Here is a 24,165-nt window from a genome sequence, read left to right as displayed (position 1 = left end):
ATTTTTTTGTTTAGGATAACTGATGAATTGTATGTACTGTAAATTGAATAGTATACTGTATAGGTCAACTGATGAATTGTTTAAGCTTATAAATTGAATTAATCTACTTCATATGAATTATATAGCTTAACGAAAATAAGTTTGTAAATTGAACTAATTTGATTGTATATGTTTGTATAGTTTGGCTGATGAATTGTATATGTTCTTAAAATGATTACTAGTCTGTGTAGCTCTACTGATGAATTGTATATAGACCTACTGTAAATTGAATGGTAATATGTATAGCTCAACTGATGAATTGTTTATGATTATAAATTGAATTAATCTACTTGATATTAATTGCACAAATTTGTATAGCTTAATGAAAGTATGCTACTTTGTATTGTATATATTTGTATAGTTTTGGCCGATGAATTGTATATGCTTTAAATTGAATAATAATCTATATAGCTCTACTGATAAATTGTTTGTGTTTGTAATTTGAAGTAGTTTGCATGATATATATTATCAATTTCTGTATATCACAACTGGTTGAATTGTTTATGCCTTAAATTTAATTAACTTGTTTTGTATTACACATATAGCTCAACTTATGAATGATCGTTTGCATTTGTAAATTTAATAATCTGATTGGCTATGTATTGTATACTTTTAGTAGAGCCATCGATGTAGCTCAGTCGGCAGACTCACTGGGGTGCTGATCCAGAGCTGCGTTTGGGCTTGGGTTGGATCCCCCTTTGGTCTTTGGTTTCTTCCGAGGTTTTCCCCAGCCGTGGGACTGAAGCCGGATAGTCTATGGCGAGTCCTTGGCATCAACCCCTTTGATTTGATTACCTGGTTGGGTTTTTCCGAGGTTTCCCCCCACCAAAAGGCAAATGCCGGGTAATATTTTGTCGAATCCTCGGACCTCATCTCATCTCACTACATCTCGCAAAAAAAAAAAAAAAAAAAAAAAAAAAATGCTGCACACAATTGTAAAAATTGTAGAAAATTACTAAATTGTAAAACTATAAAAATTTGTAAAAATTGTAATATTGTAAAATGTTGACTTGTTCCACATCTTAAAGCTTCATTGCTCATGTAAGATCTATGGAATAAAATGAATGAATGGCAGGGCATTGGAGACCACTAAAATTAGACAGAAAGGGGCAACTGGTACAGTAAACATAACCTATAATTTCAACGTATCTAAATATCCGTGCGATGCAACTGAAAGTTATTGAATCATGCATAAATGAATGTAGAAGAATTTCGCAATATTTAATCGAGATAAAGGTAGATATTACACATACGAACAACATAATTTTCACACCAAAAATAATATTACACTTTTAACTCGCAAATGAATTATGTCTGAAGTGTCTCATAATAATCATTGTTTTAAATTTTATTAATGGAATTACACTACATTTTAGAGAAATACATACACGTTACTCTTTATGATTCTAACTAATTTATATGGTTGAAACGCCGCCCTTCATAATCGGGTTGAGACACATGGTCTGCCTTACAGCCTGTATTAGATCATGATGGCAGTGGTACAGTCTGTTGTTCCTAGTACTCACAGCGCACAAGTGGCTAGCAACTATCGCGAGAAATGCAAAAAATCATCCTAAGCTTCGTGACTGTATATACTAGACTGTGCGGCTATAGTAGAAATGACTATAAGTGAAACTCCATTCTACATATTCGAAGTCATTAAAATTTTTTTTATAAAAAAACTTTTTATTGACGATTGTTTTATATAGGAAAAGTTATTTCTATCAGTACCTGCAGATGAAAGTAGGGCTGCCAAATTAAGCACTAACACAATTATTGATTTTCTCCCAGTAGCCAGTACAAGACACACAGCAGTTTGAATATGCATTTTCTTGGAAGAATATCCTTTCATAATATTATATGCACAAACAAATGCATATGAACTCGTCAATTAAAGCATAATTTTCAAAGAATGTCATGTTAGCATTAGTTCCAGAATATTTTCTACACAAGTTTTGCATATAAATCTGGGTCTTATCCTAGTTTTATAAAAATACAGGTATGTCAGCCAACATCACAGATGCAGTATAAACTATATTATGGGAACATGTCAAGGAATCAAACTTCATTAATATCTTGTACATTGTGACCATATCTCCACTACTTTCAAAATGGAGATTTCGTGAAGAAGAGCTCAGTAGCTGAGTAACTAAACATCTCGATGGCATGGTAAGGAAACATATGCTACCCACATTCCTTAAAACTATCCCTTTCCTTTCTTATACTGTCATCAAACATCCTGAGTGGGAAGGAGAGAGGACTGCAGCATGCACAGTATTGCTGACCAAATCTTCTTCATATACCATTATGATACAGAAATGTAACCAATCTTTATGAATATAGTTTCATCAGGGAACTATATGACAACACACCTTATGTTCATGTCACTACTTAGACGCAGTACGAAACTATAGATAATATCATTGTTCACCATGTAATAGGTGTAGACTACTTCTACAAAGGGACTTCATGCACATCTATAGTTCATTACAAGAGTACATTAATTAAAAGGTGGAAAATGAGACAAGAACAGTTTGATATCTTCCAATTGGTAGCTTGTGCAGCTTGTATTGCAGGATGAAGGGAACATGTTTATTCTTCAAAGTGGACAAATCACAAATATAGTTGAACTATATGCAGCAAGTGAAATTTACACTGTGGTAGAAATTTGACAATAGAGGACACCAAATTTAGACTATTATAATTATTATGATGGGGAACAGCCTATTCTCTTAGTTCCAGTGTCCCACAGAAAGATGTTCCAATCATAATACTTCCTAAAGTGTATTTTTAATATTTCAACATCTCCATCTACCCAGCAACAAGAATTGTTTTCAGTAAGCCAAATACAAGTTCTATGAATTGATTGAGAATCTAAATAAATGAAGATATGAAGACGTGATTAATGTGCTAATATATAAATTATGTGACAATATATTTAATACAAAAACTCGAAAATAAATGCACAGAATCAGCTGAGTACATATATAATTCAAAATAAAATGCATATAGGTACAGCGTGCTTTGCTTATAAAGGTCTCTAACTTTCACAATGAAAAGATATTCGACAATTTTGAACATCACAACCCATTTGCAACATTATCTGTATGAGAGATCGGTTTTATAAGGTTCAAGATATATGTATGTAAGTGTCTGTATGTTAATTTTTTGTGAAAAGTTCGGAACGTCTAGCAAGCAAATTATTCTGTATTAGTAATGCTTACAATGATTATTTTTAATCATCAGAAATTACAATCATAACATTTCTTTAGTTATGTTTTAAAAAATACTGATAATAAAGCATGTGATTTCTCTAATGGCATGCCTGCAAAGAGACAGCACAAGCATGCAATAGAGAAATAGAGCAATCAAATAACCAAAACAAGAAACCGTATTTTACATAAAAATTTTTTCAACTGTAATTATGTTTGTGCACTAGGTAACACAAATTAAATGCCGAAGATCAAAGCCGAATTTGCAGGATTGCAATTACTAAGCTACAGGGAGGACAACCTCATTTCGCTAGTTTATTTATCTTCCAGGATCAAGAGATGAAGTCTTAGAGCAGCAATTTTTTATTCCTCTAATGTTGTTCATTTCTACCAGATCATATTCAAAGCTAATTAGACACACAGGTATGTATGTATGTATGTAGCTTTTGCAAGGTAAACTGGTTTTCAAGTAGAGAACACGTAAAATGTTTAGAATCTGAAGGAATCTCACTGAAGATCTGTTTGAGAAGGGCAAGTGAAGCTACAGATGATATCTAGTGTAACATTATCATGCCGAGGGCAAAAGCCTAAAGTGTATGGTTTCCAGTCTGATTGGAGTCATACAAACAACTTTTGTGTGAAAGAAGAAAAAAAACTGCATTTCTATTTTAACTTGATGCAAAGGAAAGAAAAAAAAGGATAAAAAGCTACAGCCAAGTATACATAGTCTTAACTTCACCCATCCTCTGTCAACTCAGAAGCCCCATCATTTCAATATACACAATTCAATCCAATTCCATGTCTTCTGTAAAAGTACATAGCAGTATTTTCTGCAGTCTTCAATTATAGATTAGGACCTGAACTGTGGTAGCATTTTTATTGGGTTCATTGCTATTACTGCAATACACTTACGTGACTACACAGGTATATAGAGTGTTATGACCCCAATTCTCTCGTTACTTTTAAGAAAAGGTGTTATATGAGGAATGACTGTACTCCTCCTTTTACCATATGACAAATTGTGTTCCATGATGAACAAGAAAATATGCCTACACTACACGCAGAATTCATGACCATTATCATAACCTAAATCTATTCAAGATAAATAATGCTATGTCCACAGAGACTAATCAATTTTAATTTTGGTAGAAGTAGCATATAAGGAATTCAGTTAAGTTCAGTTAATTGTTTCCATTTTAAATTAGCTTTTCACACTGGCAACCCAGATTTGAATCCCAATGGGTCCAAGTGGAATTTGTGGTTGACAAAAATGGTAGGCTCTACTTGGTAACAGGTTTGTTCAGGGTACTCCTGTTTCATCTACCAGCAGTCCACCATTCCTCCATTAATCAACATAACCTTGTGCTATGTAGATTACATACCATGGTGTGCTATGGGCAACAACACTGGCTGCAGAAAGATCTAAACATATTCAAGTCACTCTTAGAGAGGGACAGACATTTGGTTGTATGGTGCAAGTCAAAGAGATGGGGGAGGAGGGAGAAATTCAACAGATGAATTCAAGATGTTCCCGATTTGTGGACCTCAGTTTTTATTCTCCTAGTAGCAACAAAAGCAGGAAATGTTATTTATGATGAAAAAAAATTAATGAAATTTGCCATAACGTACTCATAAGTCTTCTTAGTACTTTTTTTCTTCTTCAGAATTCTGGTAACATGAGTACAGACTCCATCCTGAGTGCAAATAGTTACACTGTCTGTTACAGAGAAACAAGATCCACGAACCAATGTTATAAGAAGAGTCCCATGAAAGTAGTTTTATTTAAAAAAAAAAAAAAAAAAAATGTTTCGAAATTTGAAGATTTTGACATTACTGACAATCTGGCAATGTTATTTTAAAATTATATATATGCAAGTTTTATAATCTTGGCTTAAAATATGCAAGATTTTCAGCATCAAGTTTCAGTTTTTACAATTTATACAGATTTTAACACAGTGCATTCACTTGTTGACAAAATGGTGGAACGAAACAAATCATAAAAAATATGTAAATTGTGAAAATATTACTTAAAAATATATTATGATTTCGCGACTAAAACAACAAATTTTGCTGAAATTCATATAAAAACTTGAATTAGTTAAATTAAGTATGTTCTTCCATGTTATTATTAAAGAATTCGCGTTATTTGGCAATTAAAAAGTGCGTTTTTTGGAGTTATAGGAAGAAGTACGTTATCATGTCATGCGAATATCACGAATCTCTAGTTATATGCTATTAATTCCAGAAATTATTGCCAAATACGCAGATGATTCTTAGCTTAATAAATCGATGCTAAATTATTAATGTTTTAAAATACCTCAAGTGAGTAACAGTTTTAGCAGTGGACTACTTGTATATTATTAAAAAAGCATAATATTCCCACATATATAATTTCCTATCCAGTGTAACATCAATACTTTAAACATAAAAGAATATTTTAAACAAATATATAAATATTCATGAAAGTATGACTAAAAATTCACTTCTCCTTATTCAGTCATACTGAAACATGAGGATTAAAATACGAACATATCATATCTGAACACCAAGTACACACTTCCACAAATTTCAGCTTGGCCATAAAGTCAGCAATAAAGTCTTCTAACATGGGATCTTGTCTTGGAATGGCTATTCCACAATAAAGGCTCAACAATGACGCAATCATTCTTCCAGTGTGTAAATTACACAACCATTTCAGTAATAAAAATAATATTATTGTGAAAATATGTTCACATCATTTAACAACTTCAGACGAATTAATTCAGTTTGTAATTAAAGTAATTAGGTTCCCTATAAATTGTATTTATGTTAGTCTATATTTCTAGTATGTTCAGAGTATCTCTGAAATGGAGAGACTTCGTAATATAGACTTGTAAGGAAAAGTTTGAACCTAAATGGTAACACAAGTTCTTTATTATTAAAATTTTCACATTTTTCAAAAGTTTTCACATCATTAACGAGTGTCCAGCAACTTCAATGCAGAAAAAGCAAGGGGACTCTGCGACTTAGCTTGCTCTTGTTCCCAACTTCTTTAGCACCCCCACGCCTTTCTCCTGGTACTCCTCACTGGACATCCAGAATGTGTCTCTGTCTTTCATCACATCAGCTAGCACAGCACCACCAATGAATACCATATCTTTGCGTCGTGGAGGATCTTCAATGCGGATCTTGAATTTCTGGAAACAACATAAGCCACATTCAGTTTTTCCACATTAAAATACAAGCCATTTCATTAAGTAAAATGCATATTTTCGTACCGACAACTTGTCTATATCATTCTTGAGCACACGTTCCAGGTACAGCTGTTTGATCTCACGTTCCAATCGACTGGGGAGACCTGGGTACATTGTGGAACCTCCTGATAACACTATGTGCTTGTAAAGCTCTGTGCGCATGTCAATGTCTGCAGCTTGAATTGTGTTAAACACCAGCTCAGCAATACCTGTAATCAACAATTTGGTATAGACTGTTTAATGTTCTGTTTTTAATCTATCTTGGTTTAGTCTTACAGTCTTAATTTTCTCTTTACTACTGCTAAGAAACATTCGAACTCAACTTAATTCCTGTAATTTACATTTTCCACTATTTACATACCAGTAGTCTTTTCAGTCTCTTCAGTTCTGCTATGTTCACAATATATCACTATCTCTATTTCAAATTTCCTGCATTTTAAAAGCATCCTGAGCATCAGTCAATGCAACTGTTGCACAATAAAATGGCACACAACTACAGTGTGCAATAAAATTATATTACCAATATTATTCACAAATGCCAATATATTATCACAGCAAGTTTAATGCACATCATTTGATGTTTCCAATATAAATTATTTTAAGTGAAATCTGAATTTTCCAATATTTGTTCGACTAGGAGCACTTCAAATGCCAAATAATGAATGTTAAGTGGATTAGAAAGATGCACTAAATAGAAAACATATTTTGTATTAATGATTTATGTGTAATTCAGTCTCGATCCAGGTCAACCTTGCACGAGATGGAGAGAACAAATTCCAACTTGATTATCTTGAAGTCAGAACAGGCCATACTGACTAAACTAGAGCACTTTGTTATACAAGCAGAACAATCCGCTATTTTGAATCCCACAGTCAAGGCAAAATAATTTTGACATGAGATCGTGTACAAGGACAAGATTATGTATGTTTGAGGTTGTGAAATAAGCAAATACAATGATAAAGTAAATTCATGTGAATGAATTGAAGTTTAAAAGAATATTAAAAATATGAAGTAAAGTAAATTCTATGTGTATTAATTTAAGTAAAAAATTAATGAAGTAATTAATTTAAAAATATAAAGTAAAGTAGACCCTATGTGCGTTAATTGATTCAGTAACTAATTCAAAGATCATCATCATCATCATCATCATCATCATCATCATCATCATCATCATCATCAATAACTTCAAGGTTTAGGCCGATGGCCTGTTCCGCCTCCAGAATTTTATCTGTCAAACTGGTCTCTCCAACATCTCTTTGGTCTTCCCACTCGTCTTCTTCATGTAGGTCTATAACACCATGTTCTAAAAGGTATCCTGTCATTGGGCATTCTTGTTATATGGTCGTACCAAAGATATAAAGGAAAATTAATTTATTACAAAATATTAAGCATGGTAAATATCACGTCAATGTTTCAATGGAAATTAATTACTTAATTAATTTAAAGGTAGAACGCAATTACAGTTAAAAAAATAGAGCTGCACGTGGAGACTCAAACCCTCGAACTTCCGACTTCAAGATCAGCATTTTAACCACTAGGCTATCAGTGACAACAATGAATTAAACTGTATATGAAGTAGTGCAGCTTCCATAAAAGTTTCAATGATTACAATTAGAATTCCCTGATGACTATTGACTGCAGATATTGAAATCACATTTCATTTCTGGAATATTTCACCACAAAATATGTTGAATCATACATTACAAAGGTAATTATTTATTGTTGGTGTCCAATCCTTGCAACTTGAATTTATGAGCCACTTCTTTCTTCTTTCTTTGTCACCAGGAAAAACGATAAAATTTGTAGACTCCATGCCTACTATTATTTGTACAATTTTTTAGTCGTACACCAACTACTGCATCAAATTAATAATATAGTTTAATATTTAAAACAAAAATGCATCCACATGTCAGATCTTTTACTTTCCACCCTGTTGTTTCCACCATACAGATGCCACATCACGTTACTCACTTGGGATTCAACATGGTGGACTGGTCTGCTTGGGAAATATAGTATTTTAGTCTAAACTAAACTAAAGCACTATATATTCTTGGTGCTATTCGACAGGAGTAGGCTACGTGACGGCCCGGGTTTCCCCTTCTTCCTTTCTCATCTTCATCGTCACTCATTCCAGACACTACACTTACACGAACACTTATACATACACTCACCCTAGTACACGAAATAACTCTCAACAGATACACATCATGTACAGTGTGGCCTGCCGAAGTGGTGTACAACTAGAAAATGGGTCACAGTCCTGCCATCTATCCAGAATCACGTAAAGTGAAGTGTGTAGGCATTGGATACATACATACATACATACATACATACATACATACATACATACATACATACATACATACATATTCCCTGAGCAGAACAACCTACCATATTGATTCCCAAGCAAGTAATGTGACATCTGTGTGGCAGAAACAACAATATGGACAGTAGAAGATCTGACATGTGAATGCATTTTAGTTTTAAACATTAAACTATATTATTAATTTTACGCAATGGTTGGTTGTGCAGCTCCAAATTGTACAAATAATTGTAGGCATGGAGTTTACAAATTGAAAGAAGAAATAAGTGGCTCATAACTTCGAGACACAAGGACTGGACGCCAACAATGTAGAATTATCTTTGTAATATAAATATAATTCAACATATTTTATGGTGAAATATTTGAAGAAATTATGTGTGATTTCAATATTTGCATTCAGTAGCCATCAGGGGATTCTAACTGTATTCAGTGAAAAATTTATGCACACTACACTACTTCATATAAAGAGTTTAATTCATTGTTGTCACTGATAGCCTAGTGGTCAAAATAGTGATCTTTAAGTCGGAAGTTCGAGCCTCCACATGCAGATAATTTATTTATTTATTATTTTTAAGTTTTAATCGCTTTCTACCTTTAAATTAATTTATTAATTTTCATTGAAGTATTAATTTACATAGGCTAGTATTTACTTTGCTTAACAGCCTATTTTGTAATAAATTAATTTTTATCGAAACATTAATCCACATTGGGGCTACCTGACTGCTATGTCTGTACGCATCGTTTGGTATAACAAAGAGTCATGTCCCGTCCACAGAAGTGTGCATTAGATTAGTATTGAGATGGAGAAGGGATCATGTCCAGAGTTTTTTGTCTCTCCTGAACAATTTACTTTTCAGGACATGACCCCTTTTCCAACTCAACGATTCAATTAATTTTCATCCAAATATTAACGCACATAGGGTCTACTTTACTCTACATTTTTAAATTAATTACTTCATTAACTGTCACTTAAATTAATGCACATAGGATTTACTTTACTTCATATTTTTAATATTCTTTCAAACTTAAATTATTACACGTGGATTTACTTTACTATTGTATTTCTTTATTTCACGGGCAACTATAGTGAAAGCTTACTGTCTCCCAACCTCAAACATGCATACATAATCTTGTTCTTGTATACAATCTCATGTTAAAATTATGTCGCCTTGACTGTGGGTTGTTCTGCTTATATAATGAAGCGTTCTAGTCTAAACTATGATGTTTTTTGATGACGATAATGATGATGATGGTGTGTAATTCTTATCTGATATATTGTATTTTAAATTGAGGACTATTATGATTTTCAAACTTTTGAATTTGTGTTAGTGTTACATGCCATCCATGTACAAAGTGTTTTAAAATTATGGTAATACTTTTGTATGATTATTATTAAGTAAATATTAATGATACAATAATTTGGTGCTTTAAACTTAAATTGTCAAAAGTTTTATCAGCACATTATATACACTCAATTTGAGAGCCCCTTGTTACATGCATACTTACATCAACACAAAAGTCAAATTCTTGTCACTCTCTCTCCAACATATCTCTGTTTATGGATGCAATCGCAGCAATGATCCATTGTCTTACTTGAAGGTATTGGGGTAGAGGTGGCACATAAACTGCATCCTTCACATATCTCCAAAGAAAGAAGTTACATGGTGTTAAGTCTGATGACCTGGTAGGCCAAGGGTGCTACACCAAATCAGCGGCACGAGCACATACAAGGTGACACTTTGATAGATGGTCAATTTGGAAATGTATACTAAAGCTTTGCACCTTTCACTGTTACTGAATTTGTCTTCGCAAGCTGCAGAATGCAAAACAATTTATGTTGTGGAGTTGCCATTTTTTTAACAGCAGAAATAATGTGTTTTCTGAAATTTAGAACTTGAACCTTCGAGAATTTAACTATCAAATGTCGTGTATCATGTTAATTTCCCATTAATACTTATCATACGAAAGTATTACCATAATTTTTAAACATGCTGTATATGTAAATTATTATTTACTTTTATGTGCTAAACCACTGAGTGATTACAGAAAACTCCTGTATATTAAATACGATGTCCACAATTTCATTGGCATATGTACAGTTTTTTCCAGAACCTTTCAAAAGTATAAAAATGAGATTTGATGGCAATTAATGTCTGCAGCTGCACTTTTTTATATTATTTTTGTTATTTGCTTCCACAATATAAGTTTTTCAGTTAATTTGTGTATTCATTCCAGTCAGTGGTGTATTTCTAAACCAAAAAGTGCCCTAGATCTAGGATTTCGGTAGTACCAGTAGTAGTTGTGTTCATTGTTGTCATCACTACCACCACCATTTCTCCAGGAATACTTAGGGATTGTCAGACGAAAAGACATGGGTTCGAATGTAGATATATTGTTAGGCCAGACTGTGGACTAGACCTCACTATGAAGTTGTTTAAGTAGGAATAATATATGACTTTTTATAAATGCAACATTTGAATATAATAGGGAAATCATAAAAGTACCCTGGCACCACACAGTCTCGAAAAATAGTACGCTGGCATGGCCAGGGCTCACCAGGCCTAAAATACACTACTGATTCCAGTCTTCTTTTAAGATATAATCTTCAAAGACATTAGTCTTACATTTTTGCAATTTTAACACTTGTTCTAAGGTATGACAATCACTTACAGCATCTAAAGTTTTCTGTCCTTCACGACTATATAAATTTTGATGTACTACATCCAGAATTACTTGATTGCTGAACTGCACAAGAAATACCTAAGTCCAACACATTCATTCTGGGAGGGGGGGGGAGGAACACACACACGCACGCACGCACACACACACTTAAGACAATGCAATTAAAGGTGACCAATTGGTGTGGCACTCACCCTGACCCTCGACGTTTATGAGATGGGGTTGAAACAAAGCCTCTGGTGCCTCGAATCTTTCACCACCGACCTTGATAATACGTCCATCTGGCAACTAAAACAAGTGTCAATATTAAACAACAAAGAATCAACCCCTATCACATGCTTCTGGTACAATTTCAAAAGTGATTAAAAATAGTAACATTTAGCCTTCGAAATCTGATTTAGTGAAAAATCAGCAATTCAAAGCAAAAAAATATTAGAATATCCATAACTAAGCGAGATATTTTGAGTAAAAGCCTTGATGGCCAACCTGTTTTCAGAATTATCATCTTCACAATCTGTGCCAATTCCCAATTTACAACAAAACGAAAACTTACACAGTCTATTTACTATGCAGCTTCAGTCACCTTCTACAGTGGTGGCAAATGACATCTGAATAGCTGACATGGTTGTAGTTCACGTAGTGCTGAATGTCATATTGTCTTCATCATATCCTAATTTCCCAGTGGCTAGAATTTTGTTTTGGTATTGAAGTTTGAGTCCCTTTTTTGTCGACATGTCCATAGTGTCATTTCCTAGTAAGCCAAGAGAAATTTTTTCTATGCCATCTAATGTTTTGATCAGTTTTCTACTAGTTTTATGTTTGCAGTGTGCTTCTGTTGAGCTAATGGTAATATTAATACCTTCAAATCTACCAAACTGTTTCTGCAATCAAGTTGAATTTGTTGTATCTTACTTCTATGTAATGAAGTGTTGACTTTATCCCTGCTTCTCCATCTCACCTGTCGATCAGGGACTCGTTTTATTTTATTCTGCACAATGCTTAATTTTTCCAGTCGTTTAATTTGAATATGATGTTGTACAGGATCCAGCATTTAACGTTTCCCATTTTAAGTTGGTAATTATGCATGTATCATTTAAGGGGGAAGGCTTTGATCATTGTGATTGCGTCTAACATGGCCTTGGATTTAGTTAGCCATGGAAAGTTGGCCTTTGCAGAAGCGAATTTTCTGCATAGAACATTATCAACCAAGTCAATTGTGGCTGTACAGCACGAGTTTCGGCGGGTATTTGGTGATAATCGACAATGCGGAATTGCACCGTCACGAAAAATAATCAGTCGGTGGGTGAGTCGGTGGCGTGAAACTGGATCTGTTCAAAACAAACCTCATGTTCGTAAGAAAACAGCATGGACATCTGAAAATATTGAACATGTGTGATTGGCGACAACATGAGAATGTTAGAACCACATGTCAACAACATTCTTCCTGCCTGAGTTGGCATGTCGTAACTGGAACATTGAGATCCTATGGTTTCAACAGGACGGAGCCACAGCACATACGGCACATCTTTCAATGAACATTGCGTGCTGCTTTCCTCAGGCGACTTCTCTCCATGTTCGGTGACAGTGAAAGGCCCTTTGTATCTCCAGACTTCTTTTTGTGGGGGTACCTGAAGGCTGTGATCTACGCTCATACACTCCCTGATATCAACAGCCTCAAAAATGCAATTCATGAGGAAATTGCTGGTGTCACACCAGACATTTTGCAGACAGTAATGACTAATGTACAAAGAAGATTACAACAATGTATTGACGCTAATGGTGGGCATCTTAAGGGTATAATTTAAAAAAAAATAAGTTAATAATCTATAATCCAAGACTATAACGTGCATAACAGTGTCCATGGTTTGTAATTTCTTTAAAAAATAAATCAGTTATGGTATTCTGAAAATAGGAAACGTTAATTGCCGAACCCTGTAGATGTGAAGTGTGATAAAAAATTAGAGTGAATTTTTTAACCATGGGCATATATTTCACATTAAAGTTTTACAACTTGGTCTTCTTAAAATACTCCCCTTCTGCGCGCATACGTTTATTCCAGCTGTTCTGCCATTATTTGAAACATTCATAAAATTCCTGTTTCTCGAATTCCTTTGAGACATTCGTTATATTGTTTTTGATGTGTTCAAGAGAATCAAAGCATTTTCCTTTCGTTAGAAAACAGTCAGAAGTCATTAAGTGCTAGATTTGGGGAATAAGGTGGGTGGGGAAGCACTGGAATTGATATTTCAGCAAAAAATTCGATGATCAGTAAGGCAGTGTGACTTTGCACATTACTTTGGTGAAGGATCTATCTGCTCTTCTTCTTATTGCACATCTTGTAATGGATGTACTCCTCAGGCATTTCAAGATTATCAAGCAATGTGCAGCAGTAACAGCAGAGTAAGTTGGAATGACAAAACTTTCAATATCAAAAAATGACAGAAGCCTGACTTTCACTTGCAATCATGATTGATGAGCTTGATTGGACATTGGTGAGGAAGAAGTTTTCCACTGACAGCTTTGGATTTGAGTTTCTGGATCGTAGTCAGGGCCAAGTTCTTTGAAGAACATTTTTTTTAACATTTTCGCAAAAAATGATATCATACTTTTGGTTAAAAATGCGACAATAATTTCGTGATTATTTTTTTCACCATGTAATGTCATACACAATTTTAATTAGCAATAATCTTATATAAGACACTGAATTTGCAATATTCATAGTAAAATAAAGTTAATAATTATAATAATATTATTATTATTATTATTACCTTTATTAATCATCATTATTATTATACCCATTCTAAATTAGACTTATTATTACTTAACTCAGTGTTATAAAAAAAAAAAAAAAAAAACCTAGTCATCACTCGTCGTTGAAGAGAATAATAGACTTCCTAAATAATTTGTCTCCCTATTCTTTTGCAGTCAACATCTTCAAAATTAACATACTGTATTTCTTTAAAGTGATTTTAAAAAATGCTCTTTCTTCATTTTTATTGTAGATTTTTCGCAGAAACAGCCAATTTTCGCCGTAAATTCGCGACAAGTCTACTGTCATAAATCAGTCACAATGATAATAAAACCTGCATATTCTTCATGGTGCAACTCTCAGTTACATTTCGCATTTATCGCTAATAACGAAAGAACCTGACTCTGGCCACAACCAAAGACACAAGCTTCAACCCTGATCACTAGTGTAGACAGGAAGTTGGAATCTGATGTTGCATGTTCGAAAAACTCAGGAGTTTTCTTCTGGTCATCATTAAGAAGACAAGGAATGAGCTTGGACTGACTCATCCCATGTTAACTTGTCGGTCAGGATTGATTGAACAGAATATTAAACAGACCAGTATCTATCAGAATTTCTTGTATGGCGGACGTCGATTTCTCTACTTATGTCACGAATTTTCATGATTTTGTCGTCTATTACGAAAGTTGAGAGTCATCCTCTATTGGTATGATCAAATGAAAATCTGCCATCCTTAAATTTCTGAATTAAATACTATATTTTGGGTCACAGCATTTTCACTGTAACTACACTATATTTTGGGTCACAGCATTTTCACTATAAACAATTTTCAAATTGTCATACATTTCTCCTGCCTTAAATCCAAGCTTCAAGTAAAACTTTATTTTTGCGTAATGCCCAAGCTGGGCCATCCTGACAGCAAAAAAAAAAAAAAAAAAAAAAAAAAAAAACACTCAGTCTCCCAGTCCTCAGCACAACTGATATGCAGGACAAGCTGTTTATGATTAGGCGACAAATTAGAGAGTGAGGGTAAATAACTTCACTCTCATGACACCTTTCCTGCTATTTCTTTAGGAGTGGCGGCTCAACTATCGGTAATTTTTCATCACACCTCGTATTTGTATTTGTCTGAATTACATGTGTTTTGGTAATAAAATTCTACTGTTTAAAAATATGTTTTACCAAAAATGTAGCCTATAAAAATTATACAAAAATGACGAAAATTTAAATCTCTATCAACACATCAGAAATAGAAAGACTTAAATAATAAGAAACACTAAACTCAAATATTCTTACAAACTTGTAAAGCCCAACACCATCCCTTCCGAGTTATGGAAAAATCTGAAAGTTACTGAACTTAGGAGGACTAGTGAACAAGCAGACATTCCCATCCTACTCGACTGTTTGAATGAACATTTTGTAAAGGACTCCACTATAGACAACACAACAAAATAACACACATTCAATTCAAACGCAAACTTACTAGGCACTTGGTCAGTAACTGAGTCATGGCTTCTTGTAAATAGTTCTCCTATTCTAGCATAAAATATTTCAGTCTCCAGAAATTTCATCCCTATATAATTGTTCTACATTTAATTTCTACTTCACTAATTTTTTCTTTGTTCTTAACTCTTAGAGTAAATTGTCTAGTCTTTATTAATCAGGTAACATTTTAGTACTTTGAGTCTATCGTAATTGTAATTTTAAATTCAATGTTAATTGTAATTTTAATTGTATTCTTGATATTGTAGTTGTAATCCCCAGGTAGAGCTTATTTCTACCAGGTTAAATAAATAAATACTAAATAATAAAATACCCATCCCTAAATTGCAGCACATTTACAATGGCATAACTTATAACAAGTGTTCTAACTCCTGCCAAATCATAAGTAATGCCAATACAACAAGAAGGTACAGATATCGCTTAAGACAGGAGCAGAAGACCAACCATCCTGAGCAAGAAAATTTTGGGCATTTCCACGTTAAAAAGATCTTTCAATTTCGTCCATACAAAAATGGCACACATTATTCTGTAATCAGAAGCATGTATTAAAACCTCATGTGTTCATCCTTTCTTTCACTACAACGTTATCTTGTCACACAGTATTGTATCTTAGCATGCAACCTCTCAGGAAGAGTTTGCTTTAACGATGTAAATTGTGCAGTGCTTAAAAAATTAATATCACTAACGTGATGTGACACATACTTTCTTATACGTTTTACACAATTTAAAACAATAATTTTCTTGCACTGTAATTCAAACGATACATTTAAATTTAATAATTTAATATGCATCTACAGAAGAGGAACTTTCATTTTCTGGATCATATATAAATTGCATTTCCTATAATCCCAAAGTAATAAATTTGAGTTCATTTATAAATGGTGCATTTTAAGGAAATACAAGTAGGGTAATTAATTTTTCACAAATTTACATATAATACAATAGTTATCTGTATCTTGCAATCATTTCCAATAATTCCAATTCACTGTGGGCTAAAGCAAGGAGATGCACTACCACCTTTACTTTTTAACTTTGCTCTAGAGTATGCAATTAGGAAAGTCCAGGATAACAGAGAGGGTTTGGAATTGAACAGGTTACATCAGCTGCACGTGAATATATGAGAAAATCCACAACTATTAGGGAAAACACGGGAATTTTACTTGAAGCAAGTAAAGAGATAGGTGTGGAAGTAAATCCCGAAAAGACAAAGTATATGATTATGTCTCGTGACGAGAATATTGTACGAAATGGAAATATAAAAATTGGAAATTTATCTTTTGAAGAGGTACAAAAATTCAAATACCTGGGAGCAACAGTCACAAATATAAATGATATTCGGAAGGAAATTAAACACAGAATAATTATGGGAAATGCCTGTTATTATTCGGTTGAGAAGCTTTTATTATCCAGTCTGCTGTCAAAAAATCTGAAAGTTAGAATTTATAAAACAGTTATATTATCGGTTGTTCTTTATGGTTGTGAAACTTGGACTCTCACTTTGAGAGAGGAATATAGGTTAAGGGTGTTTGAGAATAAGGTGCTTAGGAAAATTTTTGGGACTAAGAGGGATGAAGTTACAGGAGAATGGAGAAAGTTACACAACACAAAACTGCACGCATTATATTCTTCATCTGACATAATTAGGAACATTAAATCCAGATGTTTGAGATGGACAGAGCATGTAGCACGTATTGGCGAATCCAGAAATACATATAGAGTGTTAGTTGGGAGGCAGGAGAGAAAAAGACCTTTGGGGAGGCCGAGACGTAGATGGGAAGATAATATTAAAATGGATTTGAGGGAGGTGGGATATGATGATAGAGACTGGATTAATTTTGCTCAGGATAGGGACCAATGGCGGGCTTATGTGAGGGCAGCAATGAACCTCCGCGTTCCTTAAAAGCCAGTAAGTAAGTATTACTTCATTTATGAAAATATGTATTTAAAAGTGATATGAATGTTAAAATATAGTAGCAATATGAGATTCATTTCTTTTAATTTTTCTAACTGTTCATCCACATACGATAAATAGATTTATGGACAATAAGTTTGCTCTATTCTGTTCTAAACTAGACCTGAAAGCAAGTATTGTAGATGTTACAGACATAGAAATATTTTGTAACAAAAAGTATAATCAAGAATTCTTCATATAAAACTTTTATGATGCACAGGAATCTGGGGACATACTGGACTGTTCAATTAATTATTTATTTCGTCATCTTATGCAAGAAACTAAATAATAATACAAAATATCATTAGGACTCTTCTAATCAGGATCATTTTGTTACTTTAGATTTCAAATAAACGCCTATTCATTTTTTACTGAAATTATTTTGTCATGTGCATCATTTCCAAATAAATCAGATACTGAATGTGAACAAAATCCATCCAATAGTCTGGGAGAAACCACAGCATACAGATGACATGCTTGAAACTACATTTTTTTGTTATCAGTCTTGCTGAAAGTGTATATTTCTATAAAAATCTCGAAATCGATATTTTGTAGCATCGCAGTTACCGGTACTATAAAGAAAGTATAAATGAATGACAACCAACAATGAACATGGAAGCAACATGGTAATGCAACATGAACTGCTTTTGGGTCAGATAAATTTTGTTTTGTACCTGTCTCTACATGTTTTAAATTACAATGCTGACTATGTGGCAATAATAATTATTCTTTATCAGTTCTGATTATTTAATTCTGAGTATTAATTTGTTATTTAGTTCTGAAACCTGCAGAAAAGTATATTCTATTATCCATGTGCCAAAAAAATAAATGTTCATCTTCCCTCTTGCTTAAAAAAGTCCCTTGTGCAGACGCTTGTATTTCGCTATTTTGACTATGCTGACATTTTACTGATTGACTTTTCCAGTGACAATAAAACAAAACTTCAACGTGCTCATAATTTGAGTGTATGTTTTGTAAGCAATATTTGCAAATATGACCATATTACCCGATCTCTGGAAGCAATAAGTTGGCTTAAACTAGACAAGAAAAGAAATTTACACTCCCTTCTCCTTATATTCGAAATCTTGAACTCTTCTATTCCTTTGTACCTGTCATCTCACTTCCCTTACCTTTCTTCTCACCATAATCTGAACAAATGCCTCTTGCCATGAAACAATACTAACAATACCATCCCATCGCACCTCCTCATACTCATCCTCTTTCACAATAGCCCTGCCAAGACTCTGGAATAAATTTGCTACCTGTTAGCATCAGGGACTGTCGAAATAAAATTGAATTCAAACACAAACTTACTAGACACTTGGTCAGTAACTGAGACTCGTTCAGACATGGTTACTTGTAAATAGTTCTCATAATCTATTACAAAATATTTCAATATCTGGTAATTTCATCACTATACAATTTTGTTATTCTAAGTTTAATTTGTAATTTAGTAAATACAAAAAATATATACATATATATTCTTTGTTCTTAACTTCTATAATAAATTGTCTAGCTTTCATTAATCAGGTAATCCTTATGTACTTTGATTTTTATTGTAATTGCAATTGTAATTTTAATATTAATTGTAAGTTTATTCTTCATATTGCAGTTATAATCCACTGGTAGAGGAGCAGAAAAGGCCTGACTGCCTTATCTCTACCAGGTTAAATAAATAAATACTAAATACTATTTACTTACAAATGACTTTTAGAGAACCCATTCTGACATAAGCTCGCCATCTGTCTCTATCCTGAGCAAGATTAATCCAGACCCTACCATCATAATCCACCTCCCTCAAATCCATTTTAATATTATCCTCCCATCTGCGTCTCAGCCTCTCCAAAGATCTTCTTCCCTCAGGTCTTCCAACTAACACTCTATACACATTTCTGGATTCACCTATATACGTGCTACAAACCCTGCCCATCTCAAACATCTGGATTTAATGTTCCTAATTATGTTAGGTGAAGAATACAATGCGTGCAGTTCTGCCTTGTGTAACTTTCTCCATTGCCCTCCATCCCTCTTAGCCCTAAATATTTCCCTAAATACCTTATTCTCGAACAGCCTTAACATCTGTTCCTCTCCCAAAGTGAGAGTCCAAGTTTCACAACCATACAGAACAATCGGTAAAATAACTGTTTCATAAATTCTAACTTTCAGTTTTATAAAAGCAAACTACATGACAAAAGCTTCTCATCCGAATAATAGCAGACATTTCCCATATTTATTCTGAGTTTAATTTCCTCCCAAGTGTCATTTATATTTGTTACTCTTTCTCCAAGATATTTGAATTTTTCCACCTTTTCAAGATATAAATTTCCAACTTTTATATTTCTATTTTGCACTATGTTTGGATCACGAAACATAATCATATAGGTACTTTGTCTTTTTGGGACTTACCTCCAAACCTATCTCATCACTTGCTTCCATGTTTTTTCTCATAGTTTGTGGATTTTCTCCTAATATATTCATGTCATCAGGATTAACAAGTAGCTGATGTAACAGGTTAAATTCCAAACCATCTCTGTTTTCTTTGACTTTCCTAATGGCATATTCTAGAGCAAAGTTAAAAAGTCTAGGTAATAATGCATCTCATTGCTTCAATCCGCAGTGAACTGGAAAAGCATCAGACAGAAACTGGCCTATACAGACCCTGCTGTATGTTTCACTGAGACACATTTTAATTTATGTATTCCCACAAAGTCTGTTCTATATCTAGCTAGTTCTTTTGCAACTAATGGTACACCTCCTATCCTATAAAGACTTAAGACTTTCCAAGTACCAAATCTCATAACCTTATTCCTTTAGTCTATAAAAGTGTCAATAGTTTTAAAATGCAGGGTTACAAAATGAGTAAAGAAAAAATTCCCATGACTGTGTCTTTCAATGCTCTGCCAGCACTATTTTGGACAAGCAAGATTCTATTGTGGTATCAACACATTTCCAGCTTACCGTATATGGTTCAACAAGAACTGTTGTCTCCAGTGCGAGCTTCTGTTCAGTTTCTATGTTGTAGCCTATGTAACACAGCTTCTCTTTCATTATCCTCACAGTCTCGAAGTCAGCCGAGTGGTTGAATGCATATCCTCTCAATAGCAAGAGCTGTAAGACCCAAAACAGGCCATTATTCAGAGTCTGATAACAAGAGAGCACAGAGTGGCATGGTGCTCACCTTGATAAGGTAGCGGGTAATGTCACGTCCTGCAATATCCAACCTCCGGGTCAGATGAGGCAGTGCAAACTCTTCATACACGGGGCAAATGTGCGTCACACCATCACCAGAGTCAACTACCACCCCGCTCAGCAGGCCTTGTGCATAGAGTGTTAACACAGCTTGGATTGCAATGTATGCACCAGCAAACTGGTATTTTTCAAACATCACCTGCAAATCAAAATTGGTAAGTGCATTGGAGATGACACTATTTTTCAAACTGAGAACATTTTAAACTAGTACAATGAAATTGAATACAATTTTATAGGAAGTAATACAAAGTATCTCCACGAAATGTTTAACAATATGATTATTCATATATAATTGTTTGTTTGAGAATTCTAACAATACTGATGTGCTGAACTTGCTTTTGAAGATCCTTCTCACCTCGATCATCTTTTCTCTATTCTTTGTCGGATTCATTGGTGGTTCAGTAAGAAGGATTTTGCATTCCTGTGGGTTAATATTCATCTTCTCACGGCCAAATGTGTAATCCCACACATGACACATGTCTTCCCAATTTCTGCAAATTAAATTAGTTTTCAGAAATTAATATTTCAAAAGGAATTTCACAAGACTTCAGACATATTAGTTTAAAAGATTTCCAGTTATCATAGACAAACCTTTCAGATGTTTAGATGTAAGAAGCAAAATTTAGCTATAATCAACAACCCTATAGCCAAAATGTTAATCGTACAATGAAAAATTTAAGAAAATGTAAAGAACGAACATTGCATAATACAACATAACCTGTTTTTAATGTTCCTTAGATTTATATTATACTTTGCAATTTGAACCTCATTAAAATATTTTTTTATCTAACATGCATTTTGTATTTGTATTATCATTTTAAATATTTTATATCATGTACAAATGACTATTACTTTTACCATACCACAAGTGTTCAGGTATACAGTGTGTTTCTGAATTCAACCGAAGAAATTTATCTGGTTATAAAGGGGTTGCAGACAGCAATTTGATATAAGAAGCCCAGGGTCTTCGACGAAAAATATCTGAGTTATCAGTTGTTAAAGTTGTTTACATTTGATACTCATATTCCAGTATTAAAAGAAAATACAGGTGTAGAATGGTATGCACTAGTTTCAGACCTATTAGGGATTGCATGAAGCCCAACTATTAAGAACTAATCAACTGCATTTTCAAAATTTAGCCTTCATAGAATCTGTAAAATTGTCAGCAAATAATGAGACAGCACACCATTGCAATTGTACCTATTTTAGAATGAAATTATCAACATGAGGGTGTGGTGTAATGGGCAACACGTCAGACTTCAGGTCAAAAGGTAGTACGAGGGTGATTTGAAAAGTTCTCGAAATGAAATAAGAAATAACAACATACCTCATTTCTTTAATTTTTATTTTTCAATATAGTCTCCCTGTACACTAATACATTTGGTCCATCGATGCTCCAATGCCTTTATTCCATCTCGAAAATTAGATTCCTCCAGACCTGCAAAATAGTCATCAATTCCGGCTATCAATTCTTTGTTTGAAGAGAATCTCCGTCCAAAAAAAAAAAATTGAGCTTAGGGAAGAGATGAAAGTCTGTAGAACCATATCAGGCGAATAAGGCAGGTGTGGCAACAATTCATACCTCAGTTCATGTATTTTTGCCATGGTAACGACACATATGCAAGCACACATTGTCTTGATGGAACAGGACTTTCTTCCTTGTTAAACCAGGCCTCTTTTCGCGTATCTTTTGCTGTAGTTGGTCCAGGAGGTTAGCATAGTATTGCCCCATAATTTTTTGGTTAGTGGGAAGATAATCTATCAACAAAATCCCTATCGCATCCCAGAAAACTGATGCTGTGACCTTTCCAGCCGATCATATTGCCTTTGCTTTCAACATGTTTCCACTGCTTTGGCTGTTGTTTTGTCTCTGGGCTATAGTAATGGACCCATGTCTCATCTGTGGTCACAAACCGGCACAAAAAATTTTTTCATACCCAATTTCTCAGTTAAAATGTAATATGCCCGCCGTTCAGGTGAATCGCTACAGCTTTAGCAATTTCTTGCATTTTCAGTCAGCGATCTTCCAAGAGAGACGGATGGCGACAATTACTAAGGGAGGCCCAGGCCCACCAAGGGCTGTAGCGCCGATGATGATGATGATGATGATGATGATGATGATGATGATCTTCCAAGACCATTTTGTGTACTTTTGCAATAATTTCTGGGATAATGACGCATCTTGGCCGACCACTATGCAGATCATCTTCTAAGCTCTCTTGACAAAAATTTAAACTCATTGGTCCACTTGGCAACAATTGAATATGAAGGAGCAGAATCCCCCCAGTGTGTTCTGAAAATCGGCATAAATTTCACTTGCTTTCATACTTTTCTTTACGAAGTACTTTATCACTGCTCGAATTTCAGTTTTTTCAATCTTCACAAATCACTACACAGGAACAACAATAGAGAGGCGTTCACACCACAACTCTCTACCCAGAGCCACTGATGCACCACGTATTTACTCATGAAGGCTGACTAATCATTACGCAAGAACCGGGTTGCGCTAGTGGTGACCTCCGTTGGTGATTCCAAGAACTTCTCAAACAACCCTCGTATGTTCGAGTCTAGCCATAGTAGTTTTTTTTTAATCTCAATACATTTTATTTTATTGATGAGATATCTGTGTTTGTTCTAGAATTTCACGCCAAATTTTAAATTACCTGTGGGCAGACCGTCCAAGCATTGGCAAGAGACCGTAACGGGCCACTAGGCCCAATACATGCAAGGATGATGATGATGATGATGATGATGATGAGATATCTCTATTCTTCTGAATCACCGAAATATGTATTGTAGTATTTATTTATTGTGCTTTCAGTTAGAGTATACTGAACAGTACTAGCCATTGGTTCATTACACTTCACTTGAGATCAAGTCAGTCGTACTGGACTTCTATGGAAGTGAGTAGAGAAAGAATAGTTTGTTTTCCTTTATTACAGTATACTGTATACATGTATACTCTTGTATACATGTAGATCTTATCTAAATCAAATTGTTGAATTCTTTGTAAGTTGATACATATGTATGTATACTTTTTGCTGGTTGAGTGGAAGAGAAGGCCTTACAGCCTTAACTCTGCCAGCTAAAATAAATCATTGTTATTATTATTATTATTATTATTATTATTATTATTATTATTATTATTATTATTATTATTATATACTGTACAGTAATTCCTGAATATTACTTATTTCCTCCTCTAAGAAAGACAGAAGGGAAATTTA

General features: G+C 34.0%; 1 protein-coding gene across 5 annotated transcripts in view; it reads right to left on the bottom strand.

The window, feature by feature from the left end:
* Window positions 1-5,040: 5,040 nt before the first annotated feature.
* Window positions 5,041-24,165, bottom strand: part of Arp2 (Actin-related protein 2) — a 61,304-nt gene continuing 42,179 nt past the window's right edge. For all 5 annotated transcript variants that reach the window (XM_069820979.1, XM_069820981.1, XM_069820980.1 and 2 more), the window contains 6 exons: window positions 21,294-21,429; window positions 20,868-21,077; window positions 20,648-20,797; window positions 11,681-11,774; window positions 6,509-6,693; window positions 5,041-6,427 (listed from right to left, as the gene is read on the bottom strand). In XM_069820979.1, coding sequence (XP_069677080.1) covers window positions 6,257-6,427; window positions 6,509-6,693; window positions 11,681-11,774; window positions 20,648-20,797; window positions 20,868-21,077; window positions 21,294-21,429 — 946 coding nt within the window. In that variant the 3' untranslated portion in view covers window positions 5,041-6,256. The remainder of the gene's footprint in view (window positions 6,428-6,508; window positions 6,694-11,680; window positions 11,775-20,647; window positions 20,798-20,867; window positions 21,078-21,293; window positions 21,430-24,165) is intronic.

This window comes from Periplaneta americana, chromosome 3 (genome assembly GCF_040183065.1).
Source record: "Periplaneta americana isolate PAMFEO1 chromosome 3, P.americana_PAMFEO1_priV1, whole genome shotgun sequence".
Taxonomy (NCBI): Eukaryota; Metazoa; Arthropoda; class Insecta; order Blattodea; family Blattidae; genus Periplaneta; species Periplaneta americana.
This window is presented reverse-complemented; position numbering and strand designations above follow the sequence as displayed.